This window comes from Mustela erminea, chromosome 12 (genome assembly GCF_009829155.1).
Source record: "Mustela erminea isolate mMusErm1 chromosome 12, mMusErm1.Pri, whole genome shotgun sequence".
In the NCBI taxonomy this organism is placed as follows: domain Eukaryota; kingdom Metazoa; phylum Chordata; class Mammalia; order Carnivora; family Mustelidae; genus Mustela; species Mustela erminea.
The window spans coordinates 86,454,570-86,481,012 of NC_045625.1; the positions used below are offsets into that span (position 1 = coordinate 86,454,570).

The 26,443-nt window shown below is 39.4% G+C and overlaps 1 protein-coding gene and 1 long non-coding RNA gene across 13 annotated transcripts in view; one reads left to right on the forward strand and one right to left on the reverse strand.

Moving 5' to 3' along the window:
- The window catches only part of RFX3 (regulatory factor X3), a 285,682-nt gene that overhangs the window by 79,460 nt on the left and 179,779 nt on the right, over positions 1-26,443 (reverse strand). For 11 of the 12 annotated variants that reach the window (XM_032308681.1, XM_032308683.1, XM_032308674.1 and 8 more), the window contains 2 exons: positions 18,308-18,566; positions 786-860 (listed from right to left, as the gene is read on the reverse strand). In XM_032308681.1, the coding sequence (XP_032164572.1) occupies positions 786-860; positions 18,308-18,566 (334 nt within the window). The remainder of the gene's footprint in view (positions 1-785; positions 861-18,307; positions 18,567-26,443) is intronic. The other variant, XM_032308676.1, reaches the window with a different exon arrangement.
- Positions 3,481-6,979, forward strand: LOC116571013. Its single transcript, XR_004277652.1, has 3 exons — positions 3,481-3,556; positions 5,500-5,588; positions 6,601-6,979. It is a non-coding gene; the product is annotated as an uncharacterized LOC116571013 (long non-coding RNA).

The window sequence follows — 26,443 nt, forward strand, 5'->3', positions numbered from 1 at the left end:
TTCCATCAGTTCCCCCAAATCTGAAATTTGAAAGTGTTCATAGTTTCACAAAACTGTCCTTAATCTTCTCAGACTTACCAGTGTTACAGTGATGGCTGCATCTGGTAACAGGTAAAAGCATCAAGAAATAATAACAGTGATCCTATTTAATCACAATTAGTATCAATTTATGGCTTATCTAGAGTCTCCCTTCTTCTCTTGGCCCAGTTTCATTTTTCTGTGGGTCTCAGGACCTGAGCCCATCTAGGTCACTGTTTCCTGCCCACCTTAAATAGTCTTACTGGTAAAGAAATCATCTTCAGACAGTTTACCACTCGGTTTGGTATTAATCACCTTTTTCCACTTACAGAATACTACTGGGCATATAAGCAGACACGACCATCTGCCTGCTTCGGACACAGAGATGCGGGTCACAAGCATTTGCTTCACAGACAATCAATAATATCAAACCAGAAAACTTTAAATATTGAAAATCCCCATTAATTAACTCTCACAAGTAAATGGCAGCTTGGTATGAACTGGAAATGTTACATCTGTACCAAAACAGCACAAAAACCTAGTAAAGCAGTATATCAGGGGCTCCACTTGGGGTTTTTGTTTGTTTGTTTGTTTTAGATATTCCGCTGTACAAAATAGCCATGAAGGGATACAGAGATCATAGGGCGCTGAGAGAGAAAGGTTAAGAAGCAAAATAAACAAGTCAATAAATAAAACAAGCATTTAGAAGCAAGCAACACATGCAGAACAAGCAAGAGATTAGTTTACATGAAGAAGAGGCAACTTACATGGCTGTTGAGGAGAGAGCTTCTGTGAGTGGACAGACCGTCAGACTTTTGCAGCGTCTCAATCGCCATTTCAATCTGATAATAGATGTCATTAAAAAAAGGGCTCAAGACAAGATAGTAATAAAAGGCTCACCAGAGAATTTTTGATAGATTCTCTAAAGTTCAATTTCTTCTTCAATGGTGGCTAATGAACAGCTCTTACCTAAATGTGTCTCTCCCCCACCTGCCCGCCCCACCCCCAGATAATAAAAAAAAAAAATAGGCACGCTAATGATAAGCCCGATCGCAAAAAGTACACCTCTTTTTTTTTTCCTTTCTTTTTTTCTGGAACATTCTGAAATGATGATCAGAATGGAGGCCTGAAGAGCAGGAACTCCAGTGGTTTCTTTCTAGTTATGAGAAAACATTCTTGACTTTCAGAGTTCAAGATGTGGGCTAGTAACCGCTCTCTTTCTAAACAGTCTTTCACAGAGTATTTAATATTTGCTCTATTTTGTCATGGAAGAAAAATTACCCTGCAGATTCTGTGTTTAACATGCATTAGTATTTTAATGCAAATGTACAAAGACCCTTTCATTAGTATTCAAAAGCTACTAACTCTATCCATTCCTCTCTTAACCCTGTATTAAAACTTGGAAATGGAGGGTCATTAGTATGAACAAACACTACGATGTAATCATGGCCCCTGTGTTATATTTTAGGAAGTGGTGGTGAGGCAGAGCTATTAGAAATGACAGCAGAAATGGAACATAAAAGAGAAAATAATTCAGAGTCAACAAAGAAAAGGACAACCACAGAAACAGTTTTATACCATGTAATCTCAGCATACCATGAGCAATCATAGCACCTGAACTAAGGAGCAGGTGCCTAAAATACACAGGATGCACTCTTGATAACCTCACAGCAAAAGATGTCTATCTCTCACTCCCAGTGCTAGGGCACGTACTGTCAAATCAGGTTCTGAACACACTCTATTTGGTTACTTGGCTATGTTAACAACATTAACTGAAGTTAAATTTAAAAATCACATTATGTAAGAGAGAAAACTGATTTCGTTACTTTTATTTCTACTGTGTGATCAAATCAGCACATCAGTAGAAGCACCTATAAAGAACACATAGGTGTTTTCAAATGTAGTTGACTTACTTCTAGTTTACAGAGGTTACGGAAATTAACGATGCCTTGAAATTCTCACGTACCGTGTCCCCCCACCAACACAAAAATGATGGTTGGCAATGTCCACAGCGAAGTTTTCTCCCCCATCAACGTCCCAATTGCTTCCTGGTGGAACTTTACCCACAGAATGTCCAGTCTCAATTACATCAGCATTAGATCCAATTTTCTTCTAAGCAACTTGGGAACTTAATAGCTTTAATTCTATTTTATGTTATTTCCACAAGTTACTGGTTCTGCCTCCCTTGCTTGAGTTAATAAGATATAAAACTGACAAAAATGTTAGACTAGAAATTATAGAAAAACATATTCTTAAAATAGAGATTATAATAATTCATAAGACTACGTAATATGATTTGTTTCACTGTTAGTGTCTTTTAGATCACAAAATTAAGTAACCTGGCTTCTAAAACACTCCTTGCTGGGTGGAATGGTCACGTAGTAGATTTTCAGTTGAAAACCAACTGAAGAAGGTGATATTGTACCAGTGAAAAAAAGACACATTACAAAAGAGCAACGTGAATGTACAGAGTAATGAGTAAGCAAGCATTTTACTAAAATGTTGAACAGCAGAACTACAAAGGACCTCGATACTCATCTCTTAAAAGGGCCTCCTAAGTGTTCTTGTTTGCAAAGAGAACACATATACCCAAAAAGAGAGCTGGAAAGCCTCACCCTCACGTGACTTTAGATCACTTCTGTGAAGAATTCGCTCAGGGGACACCTGGGTGGCTTAGGCTCAGGCTCTGCCTTCGGCTCAGGTCATGGTCCTAGGGTCCTGTAATCGAGTCCCGCATCGGGCTCTCTGCTCAGCAGGGAGCCTGCTTCCCCCCCACCCCCCGCCGCCTGCCTCTCTGCCTACTTGTGATCTCTGTCTGTCAAACAAATAAATAAAATCTTTAAAAAAAAAAAAAGAATTCGCTCAAAAGTCTAATTTGCTACAATGCCTACATTTTCTTTCTAGTTTGAGTGTCGAAAGTTCGAGGTTCGATTTCAGTCTACTAGATAAAAATACAATGATCTGCATTGCCTGATTTTCCACCTTGAGTTGAAAGGTGAAAATGATCAGAGGTGTCACTGCAGTAGTGATGATGGCAAAATCTAGGTCTGTGTGGGTTTATTAACCAGCAATTTTAATTTCTTTATGACTAAAAGAATTCGTGGTTACTGTTTTGGGTCATTACAAAGTGGACATGGTAGACAAACATTTTCCATTTCTTCCTTAAACCAGTGAGGCTTTAGACGATGATGATACAGGAGGTTATTTTTTGAAAAGTCAATGCTCTGAACTAAGGTTCAGTGCCCAGTTATAGCTCTTACTGAATTATCATCCTGAAACTGAGTCACCAGGCGTGTACATGTCCTCTCTGCAATTACCTATTGCTAGGATACGTGGTGCTTGGGAGTTTAGGCTGGTTCAGGTGACCCTGGACTATTGCCTCATAATCAGATAAGAAGCTACGGCAACTCTTCTGAGATCAGGTGGTGGGATGCTCCATCCGACATGAGACATCTGGCCTGGAGAGACAAGCTTTCAGGGCACTAAGTGGGATTACTGGGGCGAGTGACGTCAAGAAACTCCCTGTATGACAGAGCAGGTAAGAAACCGCCATCCATTCCCGACAATCCGGGCACAAGACTTCCTAGATAAATCAGTTTTCTGGAAGAGAAAAGAAGATCCTCATCACTATGCTAGGGATGATTTTAAAACCCTCCACAATCACCAGCTTCATGCGGGGATCCGGGGAGAAGGGGACTTGACTCTGGGAGTGGTTCTCCGCCCAAGACAGGAAACTTTGCTTCCATCCTCCTGCAGACGTATTTTCAGCAATGGAAGAAGAGGGTTTTGCCCTGTGTTTAGACAGGCTGCTGCAATCTTGGAAGAGTGGCAGGCCTCGGGGGCAGAAAAGCGAGAGAGACAAATGAGACGTTCTCCAGCTCTGGGAATCACGGGGTCTCCAAGCCTCAGAGGCAGCCCCGACGGAATGCCTGGCCAGGTCCGAAGAGTCAGCACGCAGGTAATGAGAACTTGCTACACTCACAGGCCAGATTTCTTTCCAACCACATGGTAGCAGAAGGATGCAAAGACCTCGTTGCAGTGTGTCATATGACAAACGACTGCGGAGAATCGTGTGAAAAATGGGGACTGTGTGGAGCACCTTGCTGAGAGGGTCACTGGCCATGAAGACAGTTCAGAAGAATCAGACTTCGTCAGAGAGCAGGCACCCCTGGGAGTCTGGCTGTTACCGAAGCTTCATTTGGGTAAAGACAGAGGAAAAGGGCTATATTTTAAAAAAATGTTTGGGACTGTGTCACCAGCGAATTAGTCACTGGAGGATTAAAATGAATAGAGGTGTAACACTTGGCTTCCCCAACCAAATGCTGAGTTCTCAAGAGACTGAAAATCAGGGAATGGTGTATATGGGTTTCCTTCACTTGGGCAAAAGACACCCCGTACTAAGTCTGGAGGGCTAATCAGAGACTATGCCAACGACTCTGCTTCTGGTACAGGAAGTGGCAATGATCACAACTGTGATAAAAATTTGACCACATGTCAATAAGCAAATCTTAGGTCTTGTGTGGCAGAGTGTGTGTGTGTGTGTGTGTGTGTGTGTTGTGCGCAGGGGTGTATGGAAGACTATTATTCTGAGAGCATAGAGCAAATACAGCAGATTGCACTAGTGACAAAAGTCTTTCCTGATTTCTCAAAAGTTAGGATTAGAAATTCAGAAGAGGCTGGGGAGCTGCTGTATTTCATATGTAAGAGAAAAAACAATACGTACTCAGTGGAGCTCCTACAAAAAGAGAGCAAACCCTCTAAGAAGGCCTGGAAGGGGACAGGGTACCTATGATCTGATGGGGGACAGATACCCAGGATGATGAACATATGGCCTCAAACCCAGGCTGCAAACTCTTTTCCAGTCACTACAATGCTAGTGCGTTGTGGGAACCAAGGACAGGTAGAGGGTCTCCAACCACCCAGGGTTACCCTGGGTGTATCTAACCAAGAATCAGTGTCCCGAAAAGGACTTCAACTTCAGAGGGAAGTCCCACCGAAGCCCTTAAGAAAAGAGCATGGGAAGAGAAGAAGAGAACTCAGATGGTGTCTGGATGTCCAGCAAATACAATTGTGACCTCTTCTCCCAACCTCAAAGAAGGGATCGATATTATACATCTTCTAAGGCAGCAAATACTTTTAAAGACAAAAATGAAATATGAAAAAAACCATTTTCCCCATTATTTATAATTTCCTATTATTATCTGCAATTGGCATCTGTAGTTTCTTTCCCATAACATTATGGATGGCCCTTTTATTATTAGAGGATGGCCCCTCGTGTTGCAGACTTGCTCCCAGGCTGAGGCGCTCTGCTGGGGGATAGGGAGGTTTACAGGACGTCGGGATCTGGGACGACAGAAGTCAGGGTTGCCCTCACCTGCGCACAGAACGGGCAGAGTGGGGAGAACAGGGAAGGACAACGAGGCTTTGAGGGACTGAGCTCTGGACAGTATGATGAGAAAGCCTCAGCTTTTTCTCCGACAGAATCCTCATAAGAGCTCTACCGCGGCCAGATACTGCAGGTACAAGTACTCAAGGCGGGCTGGAGCACAGGGTTCATTCAGGGGCAGCAGGTAATGTCAAAAAGGTAAACTGCAGTTGGAAATGAGGGAGACTTGAAGGGTGAAGGGTGACAAGTCTTTTGCACAAGTTACATGTGGTAAAAAAGAGGCTCCCCTGGACATGTGATTTATACATCCATTTATGTAGGCCTGTACATGACTCAAATAGGGTATCACGTTGTGGACAATTAGGGCTCTCTCTTAATGTAAATATCAACCAGTCATTCCATTATGTGCTAATAAGGCAGAAGGAAAAAGAATAATTGTATCACCTTATTCATTGTTTTTATAGGTCAAGGCACATTCTCTTGACTCTGAAATGGCTTTTTAATCTATTTTAAAGAATAAAGGTCAAGATTGATATATTCAACTACCACTATAATTAAAACTGGTCTCTGGGTAGAAACTATTTCCTTTCTAGAACTGTTAAAGTGATTTAAAAACTGAAGTAATACTATAATACTTTATGGTTTATAAAGCCTTTTTTCCATTAATTCTCTTGCGATCTTCACAACAACTTTGAGAAGTGGGGAAGGCAAGCAATATTATCTCCTTTCCACAGATTAGAAAACTGAGGTTCTCTGGGATTGAGGGATTTTTTGAGACTGCACAGGTATTAAATAAGAGACTAGAATACAAGACTTATCCCTCAAAGTTCAATATCATTTCCATTTTATGCAAATACAACATAAATATCAATCATGGAATATTTGAAATCAAAATATCAAATATATCAAATAAAACTTCTGGGGAGTGGCTGGCAAAATTATCAATTTCTAAATTGTTTACAAGGAAATTACTTTCTAATGGGAAAGTGTTTAAATATGATTGACAAATATTACTTGAAAATGATTTCAAAGTGATCTAGTTAAAGGCAACCTAAGTTTCTAAATGGGTAGTCACATTTTAATCAACACAAAAAGTTATCTTTAATGTATAATAATTCCTTTTTATTTCCATACAGGTTACTGTATTAATCTCACCAATTAACACAGTTTGTTTTTGTTTTTTTCCTTTTCTTTAGAGAAACCCAATCAAGAGAATACACTTGAGACTGGAAATTTTCTTTGGGGTAATTACTCCCCTGAACTCTTAAGACTTCACATTTTGTTTGCATCTGAGGTCAAGTCAGAAATGTTTCTACTTGGTGGCTTTGGTTCAGAAAAGCTAACTGTGTTGACCAACATGAACACGTAGTCACCACATTTATCTGATAGAAATGACAGTCTCCTGTTGTATGTGGGGGGGAATGGGCGGGGCGGGTCAGAGGGGCTTCCTACAGGAAGCCCTCCAACCAGGAACATCAGAGGAAAGAATGATGAAATCTTAATCTTCCATGCCTAGGCATTTAGAGCAAAGAAGTTTCAGGTCTTGCAAATGCCTAACTATATAAAATCTTCTCCATTCACATAATTTTATGACATCTAGAGAAAAAATTTAAATTGTTTCGCTTTCAACATGAAGTTTTGGCAGTTTTGTACCACCTGAAGCTATTCTGAAATATTTATGAGGAAAAAAAAAATTGGGGTAAAAAAAAACCTTGCATAAATTGAATGTGTTCTGAGAATATTTGACTTAAGTTGGTGGATTGAAACCAAGACTGCTGGTTTGGTTCCTCTGATCACTCTGTACAGCCCACATCCCTCCGCCCTCACTGGGACCCAAAAGACCAGCATTATCAATGTGTGACAATGAAACTGTTTTCGAGACATCGATTCCCTAAGTACTCAGGGCTAGAATTACCCTTCGGGAACCCGCTGGGTTAGAATTAAGTGATAGGCTTTAAAGCCAAGTTTACATTTTCCAATATATAAGATTTCAAATCTGCCTTTTGCAGATTATTCTGAGTACTAAAGCACATGTTCACTTGGTATTTCATCTGCATAATCACTAAAACAGAGGATTCCTCCAAGCGTGGTGGTCCTGGATCAGTATGATAGGAGTCACCAGGGCACTTGTAAGAAATGCAAATCGGAGGGGAGACAAAACGTGAGAGACTGTGCACTCTGAGAAACAAACTGCGGTTTTGGACGGGAGGGGGGTGGGAGGTTGGGTGAGCCTGCTGGTGGGTATTAAGGAGGGCACGGATTGCATGGAGCACTGGGTGTGGTGCATAAGTGATGAATTTTGGAACACTGAAAAAGAATTAAATTAAGAAAATAAAACGCACGTATGAACTCTCATAATTTAATAATAATAATAATACATCCACTAAAAGTAGAAAAAAAAAAAAAGAAATGCAAGTCTTGGACCCCTTCCCACACTGAATCAATAGCCCCGGGGGTGGGGGAGTGGGGGAGGGCTCCGTGCAGGGATGTATTTAATCAATGCCCCTAGAGAGAAGGCACACTAAGTTGGAGAAACATGGCAGTAAAAGAGTGTCAACATTTTTCTTCTTTGTCAGGGTCAGACCGCACTTATTATTTTAGGGAGAGTAAGCAGGGAGAGAATGGGCATTCATTCCTATAATGGTGCTCGGGAACTCTACTTAAAGAGCAATTTTGAAGTCTAAGTATTATTTGGATTTTTGCTTCTCTTTCACTCTCTTCCCACCCAATCCAATCCTACCTTGAGGCAGTTTTGCAATTTATATGAGCAACATATAATCCAAAGATAAAATTTTGGTGAATCTAAAATTAATCAATGTATAACACATTAACATTTGTGATTTTAAAAAATAATGTGGTAAGAGAGAAAAGTGAAAGTAACCGCTTTAAAGAAGTCTGGAGGCTATTTGTGGATTTCCATTTTTGCCTTCGAGGATTAGGCAGCTCTCTGGTATGCCAGAACTGGCTCTGGTACCCATATGGTAAACCTTTTATACTCCCAGAAGCACGTGCCTGGTCCACACTGCTGGCTCCATAAATGTCTGAGTGAATGATTAAAGAAACTAATCCAGACTCCAAGTACATGAACACAAACACAAAACATTCACTTCCGCTCCAAACCACTGAATAAGAGTGGATCCAAAGATCTTTACTGAATTTAATGCCAGTTTCTGTTCTCTGAACTTCCCACAGTCTAATAAAGGAGGACTTCTTCCAGGAACATAACTTCACCTGAATTGTGATATCTCATCAGCAGTCTTTACACTGGGCTCGTAAAGGAAGGGCTGTGTCAGCTGTAGGCATTCGGGAAACATGACCAGATACATACACTGTATAATCATCAAGGGCTTGCTTGAGATTTTTGCAAATAGTAAATCACTTTTTTCAAATAGATAATGTATTCACATGTCTCCATGTTTTTTTTGTTCCTTCATGCATTCTTCTGGAGATATCTTTGTGCTTATATAAGCATATGCAAATGTATGTTTCTATTTAAGCATGCACACATTACCTCTTGCCTTTTCCCTTAACAATATGGATGGAGATCTTTCCATCTCTCTAGGTCTCGATCTATGTGTGTCTCCTCTACGTCCACTTGCGTCTGCACACATCCTGCCTCCTTCTTGACCGGCTGTATAAAATCCCACTGAATGAACAAACGCACCAAAATTTATTTAACTATTTCCCTGCTGATGGACAATTAGCCTTTCCCCAATTCTATGATAAAGAACTATCCCATGAATATGGTTGTTCATGTTCACGCAGCATTTCACATATGCAAGCGTACTGTCAGTGGGGTAAATTACTAGAAGTACACTCTTGGGGTCAAAGGATAGATGTATTTTCCATTTTCATAAAATTTTCCATAGCACTCTCTACTCCTGTCTGTGCCATAGTTAGACTCCTCTCAACAGCAAGACAGAGGGCTGGTCTCTTGCGCCCCTGGCAAGGCTGACTGACTTTTCCAGCTTCACCTGTGTGAGAGATGGACAACCGTCGCTCTTTGTGCTTTACTGTTCATTTCCTTTTCAGCGGGGTGCTCATTCATATACTTGCGGCATTTTTTGGTCTTTTTCATTTTCCTCATGGATTTATAACAGTGGTCTATACATTAAACCCATTAGTTCTTCAGATACAATGTCTCAAAACTTAATGCCAGGTTGTTTCATTGTTGCCTTTATTTCCTGTGGTTTTTGTCACGGGAACACTTCCCCTTTATGGAGTTGCTTTTTTAAGAGATATTCTTTGTAGCTTCTGGATTTTACATCATACTTCACCACTATCAAAGGATAATGATAGAATGTGTTTTTTCCAACCAAGTAAAATTAATCTTTGTATAAGGAGTTAATGGATGGAACCCATCTACTTTTCTTTCCTAAACAGTAATCCAGTTGTGCCAAACATCATTTATTGACATATCGACGATGTCTCCACCGATAGGCAATACTACCTTTATCATGCGCGATATTCTACACTCACTCAGCCTGTTTAGGGTCTCTAGTCCACGACTGGTCTACACGGATCTATTCACGTGCCAACAATCCTGTTTGAATTACTCTAATTTTACAATATGTTTGGATCAAATTGTAAGGCTGTTAACACCCTACTCTACTCTCCATTATTTCTCTTTTGACAAAATTTCCTTCACTGTTCTTGCATGTTTATTTATATAAACAGCCTTTCTTGTAAAAAGAAGAAAATCTATTGGTATTTGGATTGGGTTCATACTGAAATATTAAAGCTATTTTAGGAAGATTCAAAATGTGTGATACTGAAACTTCTTTTTCACTCACGCAAACGTCTCTTCAGGCTTTAGGAATTTTAAAGTTCTATTTAGCAGCTGGACCTCGTACATATATTGTTAGTTTACTACATGGTGTGGTTTAAATTGATAATAAATGAGACCGTGGCTTCCATAATATTTTCTAACTACTGTCATTTGCATCTAGAAAAGCTACTGATTTCATTAAACATTAATTTTACTAAATTCTCTTACTAGTTGTTATGGTTTTTCATCTGCTGCTCATGGTTCTTATCAGGTATACAATTTTAACTGCAATGCTGAGCTCTTTATCTCCGTTCTATTTTCCCGTTCTCTTTTTCTTATCTAACTACATCTTTCTTGTAATTTTGAAAGCATGATTAAAAACCCGACATCTTCCTTTCCTATAAGGCAGATGGGAAGGAAAGGTACTAAAACTTTTAAGTAGTAAATTTAAAGTAAATGTGTAAAATTATTTCTAACATTCTACAGGTAGATTACAAAAGTCCTAGCCAGTGAAATTTATGGGCTCCAATAGCTATTATCAAACACAATAGCGAAGTTTTGAAAGAATCCAGATAATCTTGGGGCTAGTAAACACAACTGTAGTTATGCATGCTGAGGAGACAGTAATCAAATCACATACTTTTAGAGGATGAACTGATAAACAGGGGAACATGGAGAGATTTTCTCTCATTGAAAATTGGTAATCGGTCAGAGGCTTTGTGTTGTATTTTCCCTCATTAAATGAAAAAACATGAGCCAGCGGAACAGTCAGTATTAAAATCTTATGGGCCTAACTACCCTATGATGCAGTAATCGCAATACTGGGTGTTTACCCCAAATATACAATACAACGACAAAAAAAAAAACAAAAAAAAACACTAATTCAAAGGGATACATGCACCCCTGTCTACTGCAGCATTATTTATAAGAGCCCAGATAATGGAAACAGCCCCAGTGTCCTCTGATAGATGAATGGATTAAAAAGATGTGGTATACATAAGCAATGGGATATTACTCAGCCACAAAAAAGAATGAAATCTTGCCATTTGCGACAACATGGATGGAGCTAGAGAGGTTAATACTAAGCAAAATAAGTCAGACAGAAAGGTACATACTGTTCGATTCCACTCATATGTGGAATTTAAGAAACAAACCAAAGAGCGAAGAGGAAAAAGAGAGAGAAACAAACCAAGAAATGGACTCAACTATAGAGTGCAAACTGACAGTGACCAGAGGGGAGTTCGGTAGGGAGCTGGGAAACAGCGGATGGGTTTGAAGCACGTGCTGTGATGAGCGCATGGTGATGTCTGGACTCGGTGAATCACAATATTGAACACTTGAAACTAATATAACACTGTAGGCCAACCATACTGGAATTAATATAAAAATGAAATAAAAAATTGTATGGTCTTCACAATGACTCCTGTATTTTATTTTATTTATTTAAGATTTTATTTATTTGACAGATCACAAGGAGGCAGAGAGGCAGGCAGAGAGAGAGAGGAGGAAGCAGGCTCCCCTCTGAGCAGACAGTCCGATGCGGGGCTGGATCCCATGACCCTGGGATCATGACCTGAGCAGAAGGCAGAGGCTTTAACCCACTGAGCCACCCAGGTGCCCCCAATGACTCCTGTATTTTAATTTGTCACCAAGCCATTTCGTATTTTAGCTGGAATTACCTGGTCTCCAGTAGTGAAACATGAGTAATTTTTTTTCCTCCCTCAAAATCTAGAGTAGTTTCAAACTAGTAAATTAATTGGAAACGTGACTTATAAATACAAGGATAAAGCAAAAGTTATACAAGAGATCACCTGGAACATTGCTTATTTCCATATTCATTAAGCAGAATTTACCAACATGAAACCTGCCTAATCTAGACGTCGCAGGAAATAGAATATAGCCCTTTCTGGCATGTTTACAACACCCTGTGTTCTGAAACCCTATTTCACTAGGAAACGGCTAAAAATTAGAATAACTCATTACACTTGGCTTTAGAAATTCAGGACAACCCGTCAGCTATGCTCAGGAGAGGCTGAAGGCCTCTGTCATTGTTTGTCTTAACCTTCCAGTTTATCAGAATTTCTAGGAGTGGAATGTCTTACAGCCTTAACCGCAAAATTACGGCTTCTAGATCTTATCCGCTTCAAGGCTGGAGCAGAGTGGAACTGAGCAACGGCGGAATGGAGCAGAGATAAAGCGATGGAGACCACCAGTCACTCAAAGTCCCATCGTATTAAGTGCTTGGAAAATGAGGTCCCAGAACCTTCACTCAGTTTAGGATTCAGTACAGGAAACAGAAGATTCCGTGGGACTCTCTCTGAGGAGATTCATGTGAGGGCCCCAGCTGGCCTAGAGAAAACAGGGCACGGGAAAACAGAAAATGCTAGGATCGTAATGGACATACGTGTTTCTGCCAAAATAAGAGGAGAAGTGTTTTGTTTTTGTTTTTATTCTTCTCACTGAGACTGACTGGAAGACTAAGAAAATTATTTGGAATGATTATTTCTGTAATATATGAACTACATAAAACTGATGTATGCATAATTTATGCACACTTTTAAATTAAAAGATTTTCTTCCAAGCATATTTTTACGTATGATAATTAAACAGATATTTTCATCTCAGGTGACTATTTTGCTTTTCTACCTCTATATAGCCATAACCCAGAATCCAACACTATTTTTTTCCCACTTTGGTATGAGAGATGGGCAGTCTGCCACCTTCTGTAACAGTCATTTCCCACAAATATAAGAAAGGCCTTCCAGGGCCGATGTGAAAAAGAATCTCTGAGATACACTGTTAGGTGAAAAACAAGCAAGATGTAGTATTTTTAAATTACTATTTGTATTTTTAAAAAACATAATGACCAGTAGAGAGACAGAGAAAGAGACAGGGAGAGACATTCTGCTCTTCTATTCACAGAATATCTCTAGCATGACTCAAAAACCTGGACGCAAGCCTGAGAACAGTGTCAGGAGGACAGGCATCACGCACACTCCTAGATCTTTCCACTCGTATTACTTAAGAATACGTAACTAATGCACATACACAAATTATAAAAACAGAATAAATGGCCGCTGGGACCATCCCAGTAAAGGAATAAGAAGGGCAAAAGCATTTTCCGGAGGGACTAACCACCTTCATTCACCTGTTTGCTTTTTTTCTTAAGTAATCTCTACACCCAACGTGGGGCTCGAACTTACAACCCTGAGATCAAGAGTATGTGCTCTACTGACAGACACAGCCAGGCTCCCCATCCATTCATCTTTTCAGAAAAAAAGAAAAGATGAATGGGTGAATTCACTTTACACTGAATCCATAAACATGTAACCCAAGAATAAAGAAATAAAAGCATCTCTAACTTTTAAAAAAAGCTTAAGTTTCTGTAATTACACAAGAAAGGCCAGACTTTGACTTATATAGCAGGAGACGGACATTCAAATTCCCTCCCAGGCAACTGAAAGAAATGACGGTGTTTTACATTAATCAAAAGAGGGAGAGATATAAACAATATTAGTTTCAACACATTTTCCTTGTGTCTCTTGGTGGGATCTACTTTTAGCAAGAGCCATTTAACATATATAATTACTAAATATATACTAAATATATATATAGAAAGGTATAAAAATTAGCTTTCATATCACAGTCTAAAAAATGATTAATGTAATCTTATTTAGTTAACAAGAAGAAAAAAAAAACCTCCATAAATAACCATCTAATTATAAGAACACAAATGTTACTTTATGGAGAAGTAAGTAAATAAAGCTTCTTAAATGGCTAATTATTATAAAGTCTGGTATAAAATAAACTATGTTGCGATGAGCACAAAAATACCACTAACTACAATCACAAGGTTTTGATTCTCAAATGCAAATTGGGTTCAAGTTCCAAAATTCTGCAAATGATGTGGTTCCACAGAACGATAATGAAGAAAAATAAGAGATGTTTTTAAAAAAATATTTATTTATTTATTTCGGAGTGGGGAGCAGAGGAAGAAGCAGGCTCCCCACTGAGCAAGGAGCCCGAGGTGGGGCTCGATTCCAGGACCTTGAGAAACTGACCCAAACCAAAGGCAGACACTTAACCACCAAGCTACCCAGGTGCTCCAGGAAAGTAAGAGTTTTAAATGAATGAAGACACACAAGGAAACATCATGGTGATGCAATCAGGAGAAATATCAAAGTATGATGAGCTCAGAGTTGTGACTGAAGCTAACTCCTCCGCATTAATATCCACATGCCACTGAAATATTAACAATAAACAGATCCCTAGCATTATTAATTTAATAAAACATAAAACATTTATTCAAGTAGTAACTTAGCTGAACTCATGTCCAGCGATGTTCCACTAAAAATATTACTCTTTTTGAAAATTATTAATACTACCAGCAGGAAATGTCTATTACTGTATGTGTATACCTATTTATATAATTAAAAACATATATGTATATATGTGTGTATGTGCATATGAATTATACACACAACTCCAATAATCAAATAACAAAATACAGTAAAAGGAAAAATAGTATCTTGACCAAATCTGAATATTAGTAGTTTATGTTATAATATATAGTCATAAAATAAAATTGTATATATTGCCATCATAATCTTTCAGAAAATTCTGGTATTTCTATGTAACTTGAAATCTGAAAACTTTTATAGTGCAAAGATCAAATACTAAAACACGTAATGTAAATGTTTTGTCACTTAAAGTTATAGAACTGAAGGGAATCATTTGCTCAAATGCAAATTTTCCATTAATCACTCAGAGATCTTTCTAGTATAAGAAAAATGGTTATATACTAAATATTAGATAGGTAAGAAAATATTTCAAGCACTGTTTATTCTTCTTAGCAATGGCTTCAATTTGAAATGATCATTTTGTTTCTGTTGGCGTATCTTGGGAACTGGGTTTGCACATTGAAATAAACTTTTCTTTGAGCCAGAAGTTATTCCTACTAAATTTAGATAGAAGGATTTCTGTAGAGACTCAAGTCAAGTTCAAGAGAGAGTCAAGGCAATTCTTCTGAGAACCACGGCAAGAAACCTTGCTACCCATGAACTGAGTAAAGTTCTCGTGTTCCCAAGAACTCAAAACTTAATCTGTTTCACATGAACTGAATTAGCTGACTGTACATTCTACTTCTTATGACCTCTTAAGCAATAACCCCAATAGACTATTTCCCAAGCAGGAATTCTGGCCACGGTACAGACTACTGCTACCCGTTCAGTTGTGTTAAGCGTGCCATAGGACACAGGCTGAGCACTAAAGAACACGGAGGGAGATGAACGTTAACGGCACAGCCTGGCTCAATGTTTGAAGGGAACAGCGCGAGTTTTGACCAACAAGTGGCTCAAGATTGTGCTCATATGGGTTCTTCAGAGAATGAAAACGATACATGCAAATAAGCAAATTCCCTTTAATGACATGGTACTGCCAAAATAACCGTTGAGTTCTAGGAGTCTGAACAACCAGGAGCTACAAATTTTCGAACATTTGGTAAAAGGAGCATGGTAGGAAATTGTAAATAGGTTGCATGGCACTTAGACTTTGTTCCCTTCACTAGAATAACAGATGCGAAACTGTACACTTCATGGTGAATGAAGGAGATGATCTTTCGCACTATTGAGAGAAGAATCTAAATCAAATATAAATCTTGACAATAATGGAAGATAATACAATCAACACTAGCAGAAGTATATTTAGATTGTTTATTATGTTATTATATAGATCACATTATAAATGTTATATTACAATATTTAGATTATTAGATGGATAGATATATCTATCATAGAACACTATCATTTGTGCTTTGACCTTACGATTTTTCCATGCAAAGTTACCTTTTTATTTAACTTTTTTATTCTTTTTGCTAACAAGGACCAAAAAAAAATCTTAATAAGAGAACCTTAGGTATTAATGTTCTTTTAAAAAGTATAAATTAATATATACAGTTGATACTACGGATCGATGGTTTTTAATAGGTTTCCACTACTCCCAGTTACTCTAACTCAGCTACTTTAAGTGTTGTTTAAAATAAAAATCACACATCAAATCTGTGTAGTGGACAACTTAAAGAGTAATGCCACTTTTCATACTCTACATAGAAAACAAAACAAAACAAAAAACAAACTATAAAACTTACTGTTACATTTGCAACTATATTGTCATGATCCCAAATCATCAAATTTATGAACTCAGTGATAATACTAATAAATTTAAGCAACCAGTATCCAGTGGATGAGAATGTTTAGCAGACAGCCTGCAGTCAGTGTGAAGACAGACAACAACTCCTGGAGAAAAGGAAGGAGAATTGGGGATGGCATAAAGAACTGGGGATGGGGAAGGCCAACGGTACGCCCGCACGGGAGAGGGTGGGTGCCGGAACAGCGGGAAAGAGCTCTGTTTCCCCAGTTTTCAATTCTCCTCAGGCCCTGATAAGTGGCAAGTATCTCCCTTCTCACTGCGAATGACCTTCCGAGTAGCCTTTGTCAGGAGTGCTATAAAGTACGGTACCTGATCTACCTCCTTTCCTTTTATGGTAAAGATATTCTACAACATTTTACAATTTACAATTATAAATATTATGATTTTAAAGCTGGGAGGAAATTAAGATATCGTTGAGTTTAACTAAGCCCTTATTTTACTGCTAGGGGAATGAGGTCCAGAGAACCCATGATTTCATTTCTAATCGACATAAATAAACCAGCGTGGCTAAAAAGTTTAGAAATATCATATTTAGTGATATTAAAAGCAAGAGACAAACACACAAAGAAATGCTTCAAAAACACAAAGAAAGAAGTACAAAGAAGAGCTCTCCCTCAGAATGGCAAGTCATCTGTTCTGATGTTAGTAGGGAACAGTAAATTAAATATAATGAGCTTTTAGAGATGGAGCAGGGGAAAAGTACCAAGTGATGAAAGTCTGACACATGCAATGATTAGAAACATAAAAATTATATACAAAATACTTACCAGGTACATATTATATCTTGAGGAAAATCCATAAAATGAGAAAGGTAAAGCCTGTCATAATTATTTCCTATTCAATTTGTTTCTACCTCTATTTCATTGTAAGAACAAAATATACGGCAAGATTACGAAATGCACTTAATTCAAATCGCCAGCCCCCTTTTACATAAAGCACGTACATAACCACTTCCATTGCTACTTCAGCCGGGGGGCGGTTCTCAGTGATTATCCTCCTTATACTTAGCTGAGGGCAGGCTGGAAAGCTCAGGACACAGTTTGATGGTATCAAATTCTACACAGCTTGTTATTACTATTTCTAGGACAACATTATTATACATTAAAATCTGTGTCAAAATAAATCTTTGTATTAAATTTCAAAAACCTGAAAACTCAAATATGTAGGCAGGTTCCTCAGAGACATGCTCACGCCTATCACCAGAGCCAACGGAGATGTTTTTTCACTGGAATCACCTACGTCAGTCTTTCCCGAAGTGTCTCTGTGGTTGAACAGAGGGACTTTATAAAATGGCACACGGGTAAACACTTCTAACTTTACTATCTAAGTATGGGTTTTTATATATTTTAGAAAAAATTACACATGGTTTTCTATTTTAGAAGTGAATCAATTTTTAAAAATACTTTGAGTAGATAATAGCACAGGCGATGTGAGTGAATATGGACAAACTCAATGTCTGAGGTTTGGGAAATGCTGCCCGTATGATACCTGCTCTGGTGATGAATTAAGACAACTACTGAAAGATGTGAAAATTCAAACTCAATTGTATTTTACTCTTCATAAGCCAGTGTATATCAGCATAAGATAAAAGTGAGTTTTTTCAGCAGAAATTTACAGTATTTTACTATATATGACTGAAGGAAGCCTATAAAAATTAGCATCAATGAGGAAGACTCACCTCTCTTCCCATTACTCATAAAAAACTTCCCAACTCACGTAATGGGGGCGGGGGGGGGGGACACATATCAGTATCAACCCACACAGAGGCACACGGGCCACATTCTGGAAAATACTACAGAACTAAAACTACTCAACACATTCATGCCCACCCCAGTCTGTGTTATTTTTTTTTTCTTCCCTCGAGAAGAAAATGTACCATGGAGGCTACCAAGAAGCTAAATGAAAGAAACAAAAACTCAAATACTTACTGTCGCTGGGGAGGCCCGAGTGGTATGTGTCACCGAGTGACCGGAGTTCTCCATGGAATTGCCGATGAGATAGGTTCCTCCAGAGCTGCTGATGAGTTGTCCTCCCGTGACGCCCATCTGAATCCCACCAGTGCCCACCATGCTGTGGGACGAAACCACGGTGGTCACCTGTGCAGAACTCCCTTGGGTATCAAAGTAATTCCCTCCAGTGTTTTGGCTGTACATCTGCGTTTCTGTGTAAGGATAAGTTGTTGTTCGGCTTTAGAAGAAGAAGGAAAAAGGAAGTAATTTAGTAGCTTATTTGTATCATCCTCATTTCTTTTCTAGTGTGAATTTATGCTTACAATCTATCAGTTAGCTTAGCCTTTGGAACAAGAAGAGTTTTGTACTTCTGTATGAGACTTCATTCCAGAAATGAAGGGTACGTTCCTTTAGTTAAGTATCTCAACACTCCTCTGTCCTTGACAGCTTCTGCCCTTGACTGGTGCCTACCTCCAGCACGGAAATAAGCTCAGGTCTCATCCCACCAAGAAATCCTGCTGAGGGCCTTCTCCAATTCCTTAAAACACTGCCTGCAAAACCCAGTTTTCAAAAAAAGGGGGCTGACAGGTCAAATCCCCATGCTACCTCCCATTCCCGGGCAATCTGCACTAAACCTTCATGACCAAGGGAGTACGCATCCATCTCTTCCTTGCCCCCGTAAGGACCTTGAGCAAACAGTTCCCTCTTGCTGGACCCTCCATCCCTATGTCTACCTCCTCCCTTCACACTCACGCTCCTCCCCGAGGAGAGGACTAAACCACCTCTTCGTGTCTTTACTTTCTACTTGGCAACAAGTGCAGTGAAGCTTCCGCCCTGGGCTTTTCATGGCAGTTGCTTTTAATAACGTCGCTTGTGGCCTAATCTAAAAACCAAGCTGAAAGGCTGACAAGTCCTTATCTTCTTTGACCGACCTACGCACGACAGTGCAGACCGCCTCGTGCTGTCCCTTCCTTCTCCTGTTCTGATGAAGAAGCTTATTTGCTTGATTCATTTTTCCTTTCCAGTGGACTATCCCTTACATTTTAACCTGACTTTAGTTTTCACTTCTCATTGTGAAATAATTCAAAGCTCACAACACGTTGCCAAAATAGTACAGAGAGTTATAAAACACTTTCACTTAAAAAAAAAAAATTCAAATATCCGGTGATAATTCTCAGTTTTATCAACATTCTCTTCAGCCCCACACCCCACAGCCACCCACTACTGCCCATTTGGTGTTTATGTTCTCAGACATTTTCTAGGTCTGTGTAGAGGTCCCAACCTCTCTTGCTTCTGTGGCATTTCTTGTCCACTTTTTGCTTTTTCTCACTATTACCTTTAAAGGACATTTGGAGGCTCTAGTTTTCTGGTACTTATAATACGAGTATTTTCTGAGGTCTCCATTTTTAGCTCTTATATTTTCTCATTTTTATTCAGACCACCTATTTTTACTATACACATGTTCATAGTAAACGACCTTACATGAGTTAATATCTCTCTCTACATTGTGGTTATACTTGAAGAATTAAAATCTGGGTTTCTAACAGCCACCCCATGAAAAATGGGAAGTCCCCCTAGGTAAAATTTAACTTATGGCTAAAAAGAAATTCCCTTTCTCTCTTGCTTCTTTCCCTAAACTCCCCCTCTTGGTGGAGGGCCACTATCCTTACCTCATTCTTTCCTCATCCAGACTGACATCAATCACTAAATCTTACTAGTTTTACCTACAAAATAATCTCCCATCTTCCTTTCCATTCCCACTGCCTTTGTCCGCAAGATTCTCTATTATCCTTGCCCCCAAAATTGGTTTTCCTCCCTCTCGTTTGGTTCTCTTCCAATCTATCTTCAACTTTGCCACCAGGGGAACTTTCCCAAAATTCAACTATGAAACTCAAACTAAAAACCTCTCTATGATTCTTCCTGGTCTTCAGAAGAAATTCCAAACCCTTGACCCGCCTGACAAGCAGCAGCAGGGCTGGGGCCTCCACGATGTCCAGACACATGACGAGCTCTATCTCCAAATGCTCTCCTCACTCATACCACACTGACCTCTGCCCTGCTTCCTCCCAGAACTACTCTTCTGCACACCTTGCCCTCCGCGGCCATTCCTCGTAGGGCTGCTATGTTTTGTTCTCTGGGTCCCTGAAACAGCTCTCAATATACTTATTGTTAATTTCCTCGTGTCTTCATACTCCTGTGAAATTGTGTTTTATTCCCATCTGTACCCTCAACATTGAACACAGCTGCTGGTATGTAGCAGCTATACCAGTAAACACTTAAAAATATGATTCTATTTAAAAGTATATTTGACATAATAGCCACTTTCATAAATTTCTTAAATGTAAACCTTTTTTGGTTCTGGTAAAATGTGACAATTTATGTAAACTACTTTTTTTTTTCTAAGATTTTATTTATTTATTTGACAGACAGAGATCACAAGTAGGCAGAGAGGCAGGCAGAGAGAGGGCTCCCTGCAGAGCAGAGAGCCCGATGTGGGGCTCGATCCCAGGACCCCGGGATCATGACCTGAGCTGAAGGCAGAGGCTTTAACCCACTGAGCCACCCAGGTGACCCTATGTAAACTATTCTAAGATGGTTTGGTATGACTTAAAGCAGGTAATTCAAAACCATTATAAATTATCTTGTAATATAATCTATAGTGTAAATTTTGGTAAAATAATAAAGGCGCTCTAGAAGCACTCTCCACTGGGTAAAGTTACTGCTTTCCCAGAAAGAGTTACCAGAGATCCAGGTATAAATTTTAGTTTAGAGTGATGTGTGAAATACCCCATAGAGAACATTTTTCTTTAAAGACAGAAAAATGCCATTTAAAATACATACACACCATCATTGCTCTGTTTCCCAACCAGAAGTAATTTTATATATTTCTTTCATTACACACTTATATAATAAAAAAAAGCCATGTTGCTTTTGAATTTAGGTAAAAAGAGAAACGTGCTTATTTTAATTTATGCCCACTACATATGATAGTGGCCCTATTTCACTGTACTTAAAATAACACAATCTGATGATGATATTTAAGTAAAGCCAAGTAAAGTGTAGCGATATACCTAGGACAATAAATACTTCCAGAAAGCTGGGCATGGTGCTGGCTTTCCTTTTCACAGTCTGAACAAAATGATTAAAGCATGCTCTCCACACAAAGCTGATTTCACAAGTGAAACATACAATAGCTAATGATCGCTAATATTTACTGACCATCTCCTATGCAATAGGCACTATTTAATGTGCTTTTCAGGTATTGACTCAATTTAATCTTCATTACAACTCTATGAGATAGGTACTATTATAATTTCTAGTTCACAGATAAGGTGAGTACTTGTTTAGAAAAGGTTAAAGAGATTACATAGCTTTGTCTAAAGCAAACAGATAGTTAAAAAAAAAAAAAAAGTAGATTTTGGGGGCACCTGAGTGGCTCAGTTGGTTAAGCGTCTGCCTTTGGCTGAGGTCGGCTCCCTGCTCAGCTAGGAATCTGCTTCTCCCTCTCCCTCTGCCCTTACCCTGCTTGTGGTCTCTCCCTCTCTCCCTCTTCGAAATAAATAAAATCTTTAAAAAAAATACATTTGGGAGTCTGCATTTAGCCCATGTCCTCAACCATTTCATCACATAAAAACAGCTTTTTCTGTTTGTCAGTATTTGTGAAGGACTGTGGGAAACAGCCCCTACAGGTCTTACAGGGAACCCATGAGCTCCTTGTTGCTCTCTGGGATTTGCTTACATCTGGATCTCACTGTTCATTAGCACCACACTCCCGTCTTCTCTGACTCAGAATGGAAACTCTGGAGACGTCCTCCCCACGACAAACGAGGAGAGATGGAGAAGGTGGGGTTATTTCAGAGGATACTTACCACCACACACTTGGATTTTAGAGGTTCTATGATCATGGAAGTCAGTATGCTACCATAAGAGACACATTCCAAGGGATTTAAGTCACTCCAGCTGTGGGGCATACCTCTGGAGTTCTCCGGGAACAAGGGGCATACGAACCAATGCATCACAGATACCTAAAATCTCTACAGCCCTCAAGTCAGTTTGAAAACATGGCAACCCACGTTTCTTTTCATACTTTCTTCTAGTAGTTAGAGATCACTTGTGAGTTAGAAAGTAAGAGAAGAATGGGAGAAGGGGAAAGTCAATGAAGAGTGTGCCTGACTCATGAGTTATCCTCATCACTCAGTCATGACCCCTGGGACAGGAGACAAGACTGGGGTACTGCACAGACACATACTGGGATAAAGACTGACCATTTCGAGGGAAGGACAAAATTTATTAGGAAATGAAGTGTCGTGGAAGGTTTCTGAATTTGTCTTCTGACAAATGTACCCTTGCTGTGGGAACGGAGGAGACTTTTAAACTGGGTCATAGAGGCGGACCACAATATCCTTAGTCCCTGTCCTTTAAAGGTTAGGATGATAAGCATTAACCTGTCGTTGGGAGTCCTGTTTCCAGAGGAGCCAGAGCCAAAGTCATGCACAGATAACTCCAAAAGGTCTCTGCCATGTCTAAATGCTTTAAGCTCCTGGAGAAATACTGAAAAATGTATGTTAAAAAGAAAAAGAAAAGAAAAGAAAAAGAAGCACCAACAGGACAAAGATCTTTCCTAGGAACTGGAAGGAATGACTCTAATTCTGATGGCTCGGATCAGCCTGTTTTTCATACTGCATAATGAATACATAAGAGATATTGCCCGAACACTCTATTCCCCCCAAATTTCCAAAACATATGTCCCAGAAAATTACTCAATATTTGGCATATCAGACTGAAAGCAGCTTACTATTTCTGGACCGTACGTTCCTGAAACAGAGAAATTCCCAAGCAGTCCTGTGCGCATTTGAAAAGTGCTACTGTGTTCCTTTTGCTTGTTCTTTATTGACTGCCAGACTGTTATGAAAATAATGTGTCATATTATTTCTATAGCAGAAGAGAAGCCTTTCCATTGTTCCGCAGATGTATCCAGTAATGAATGTAAATACGTAGATACGTGCCTACTTGCTAACAGATGCTGCTTCGTAGCTGACTCTTTTATAAGATTCTATGTAAATGTCAGGGCTGATCCACTGAATTCAGTAAATTAGTGCTGTTTGCATCCCATCATGCCTCGGCACACACCTGGGCTAAGCATGACCCTGCGTATTCCCTGCTTGCATTTTCACCAGGATGATTATGCCAATTTACCTTAGCTATCACCAATTTTCTGTTTTCTTTAGCGTCAAGTGTCTTATCCACAACTCCAGGTATAGAGTATCTCTGAACTGTGTGTTTTGTGTTTTGCCCAGATTCTGAATGTCCTCCCGCCAATAAGCTAGTCAGCCAGAGGATTAAGCAATGGCCTGAAAATGGTTAATTAAGGAAATAAGAGTATCTTGCAAGTTTTACACCATAAAATGTACCATGGAGATAGAATATGATAAGGCAGATCATTATAGTATCTCACACGGGGAGAACGTTTTATTCTTTGCAGGCGACTCTGTACACATTAACAAATATTTACTGAGCATCTATTCTGGCAACTAAAATACAAGGAACAAAAGAGACATGATATCTACGGTCACGAGGGCTAGAGGAGGAGTAGGTGCTCAAAAATAAGAAATGCAGGAGCGCCTGGGTAGCTCGGTCGGTTAAATGTCTGCCTTTGGCTCAGGTCATGATTTCAGGGTCCTGGGATCAAGCCTGGCTTTGGGCTTCCTGCTCATGGGGAGTCTGCATTTCCTCTGACCCTCCTCCTCACTTGTTCATTCTCTCTCCAAACAAAACAAAACAAAACAAAAAACATAAATAAGTAATACAATATGATAATTAGAAATTCTCTTAAGTCTGTGGAAGAAAAATCAAATATGAAAGCAAGTAAGTGGTGGTGGGGTTATCAGAGGAGTCAAGTAATGTTATCCCGAAGGGGAAAGATTTAGCTTAAAAACTAGAAGATGAAAAGGAGTCAGCCCTGTGGAAAGCAGAAAGAGTAACGTATCAGGAAGAAAGTACTGCATGTGAAAAGCCACAACACAAGAAAGATCCTGATATTTAGGAAGAAATCACAAGTCTAGAATGGCTGGATATGATGAAGGAGGATATCAGAAAGAAACGAGCTTGAAAAAGTGGGTAAGAATGAAACATGCAAACAGTGTAAATATTTTTTTTAAACTGTGGGTCACATTCACAATTTTAATAGGTCACAACAGCTATTTAAAAAGAGACTGGCCTAGACCAGCCAACATTCAAACACATTTCACCTTGTAAGGATAAGCATTATTTTGAGCAACATTTATTTCTATCATTTAAATGCATGGTGTGCGTGTGTGAGCACACACGTGTGCATATACTCCTGGGTGCATGTGTGTATTTACCTGAGTATAAAATACACATCTCACCTTGTCACTGCGGATGGTAGTTCACTAAGTTTTAAAGACACTGTTAGGAACTATCGTAAGAACTTTGAATTTTGTTTTTAGCTGGGGTGGGAGTAAGGAGGCTTAGCTAGGGGACTGTTCCCGCTAGAGAAATAACCTGAACAAAGTCCTGAGGCCAGAGAGGTAACTGGAAACCATGAGGAAGGGAGGGCCCAGGGCTGCAGAGGGGTCACTGGAGGTGATTCTGGAACTGTTCATGAAATAGGATAGGAGGTAATCTTACCGGGAAGTGTTTCAGTGTCCTGAAAGCAATATTCATTTTATCGAACCAGATCGAAGAAATAGGTAAATAAGTGTAGCCAGAATGTCTTCTTAAGTATTTTCCAAAAGTTTGAGAGCACAAGAGGAAACTTGGGAGAATTTGGGAATGAGGGGGAATTATTTGTAAAAGCAGGGATCTACTGTCTCACTTATGGCCTAGGGGAACCACACAGGTGGGGAACTGTCACCCCCCTTAACACAGCCACGGCCAGAATCTAGAGGCGGCAAGGGTGTGTGATTTGAGACCGTGGCAGCACGTGGTGTTCTCACTGGACTTCTGTGATGTGATTTCGTCTACAGTCTGGATGCCTAACACCAGTCATGCCCATCCTGGTTCAGCTGCATTCTCCGGACATCCTTGAAATTCTCTAAGTCACAAATACCTTTCGATAAATCCTGTGTTCTGCTCACATAACCCAGAGCTGGTTTCTGTTGCTTAAAATCAAGAACCCTGCCTTAAACAGTTTTCCACTATGAAGTTTTTAATGTGCATCACAAAAGCCCCGCACAGAAGTAGCTATTATTTGGAATCTTCAACAAATCGCGTTCATGCGGGATATAACCTCCAGCTGGCCGGCACGCATAACTTATTTGAGTTTTGAAACAGATTTCTCAAATGCTTCCAGTTAGTCTGAAGCCAGAAGATGCCACTGAGTGGGGACATGTCCATTTTGTGAAAGACACCAAAGGGTAAATGGTAATTCCAAAGGGAAGTCAAGTGACATGACATTTAATTTCCTATTATTACCTAAGAATAAAAAAACAAGACTGAAAATAAAGAAAGAAATACTACTCAATATTGTGAATAAAACCCTTGGCTTGATTTAAATTCACAAGACAGACTTACTTCTGCTCATTTCAACTCCTGTAACAATAAGTAAAAACTAAAAGCATCTATTGAATTGTTGCCAAAACGAGGGAGGAAATGCAATGATGAATGGTAAAAGTCGATAAGAATTCTTGCAACAACTAATTGGGATTTCCCATTCACATGCAGTATTTTCATTACCAAATACGTTGATAATGTCTGGCGTACTGGAACTGGAACTTCGTATCCTCCTGTTACCATTACATCAAGATAACCAGACATTTGCACTTTGTATTTAAATTCTTTAATTCTTATAAAGAAATGTGGTTCACCATAAGAATCAGTGGGAGGGCTTGTGAGACACCCATGGCCAGACCTCACCCTCACCCCCAAAATTCCTGACCCAGTAGACCAGCTGGGTCCTTCTGACAAGTTCTCAGATGATGTCAGTGCGGCTGGTCTGTGAAACTTTAAGAACCACAATACCGGAAGATACTAAAAATGTGCAACCCACAGTTCACAGGCATGAAAGAAAAAAGTACGATCTCACAACTATTAGTTCTTCTAGTCCAAGGTTTTGAAAAGTCTAAAGTCTGCTATCATGTAGGAGCTGTACAGTCT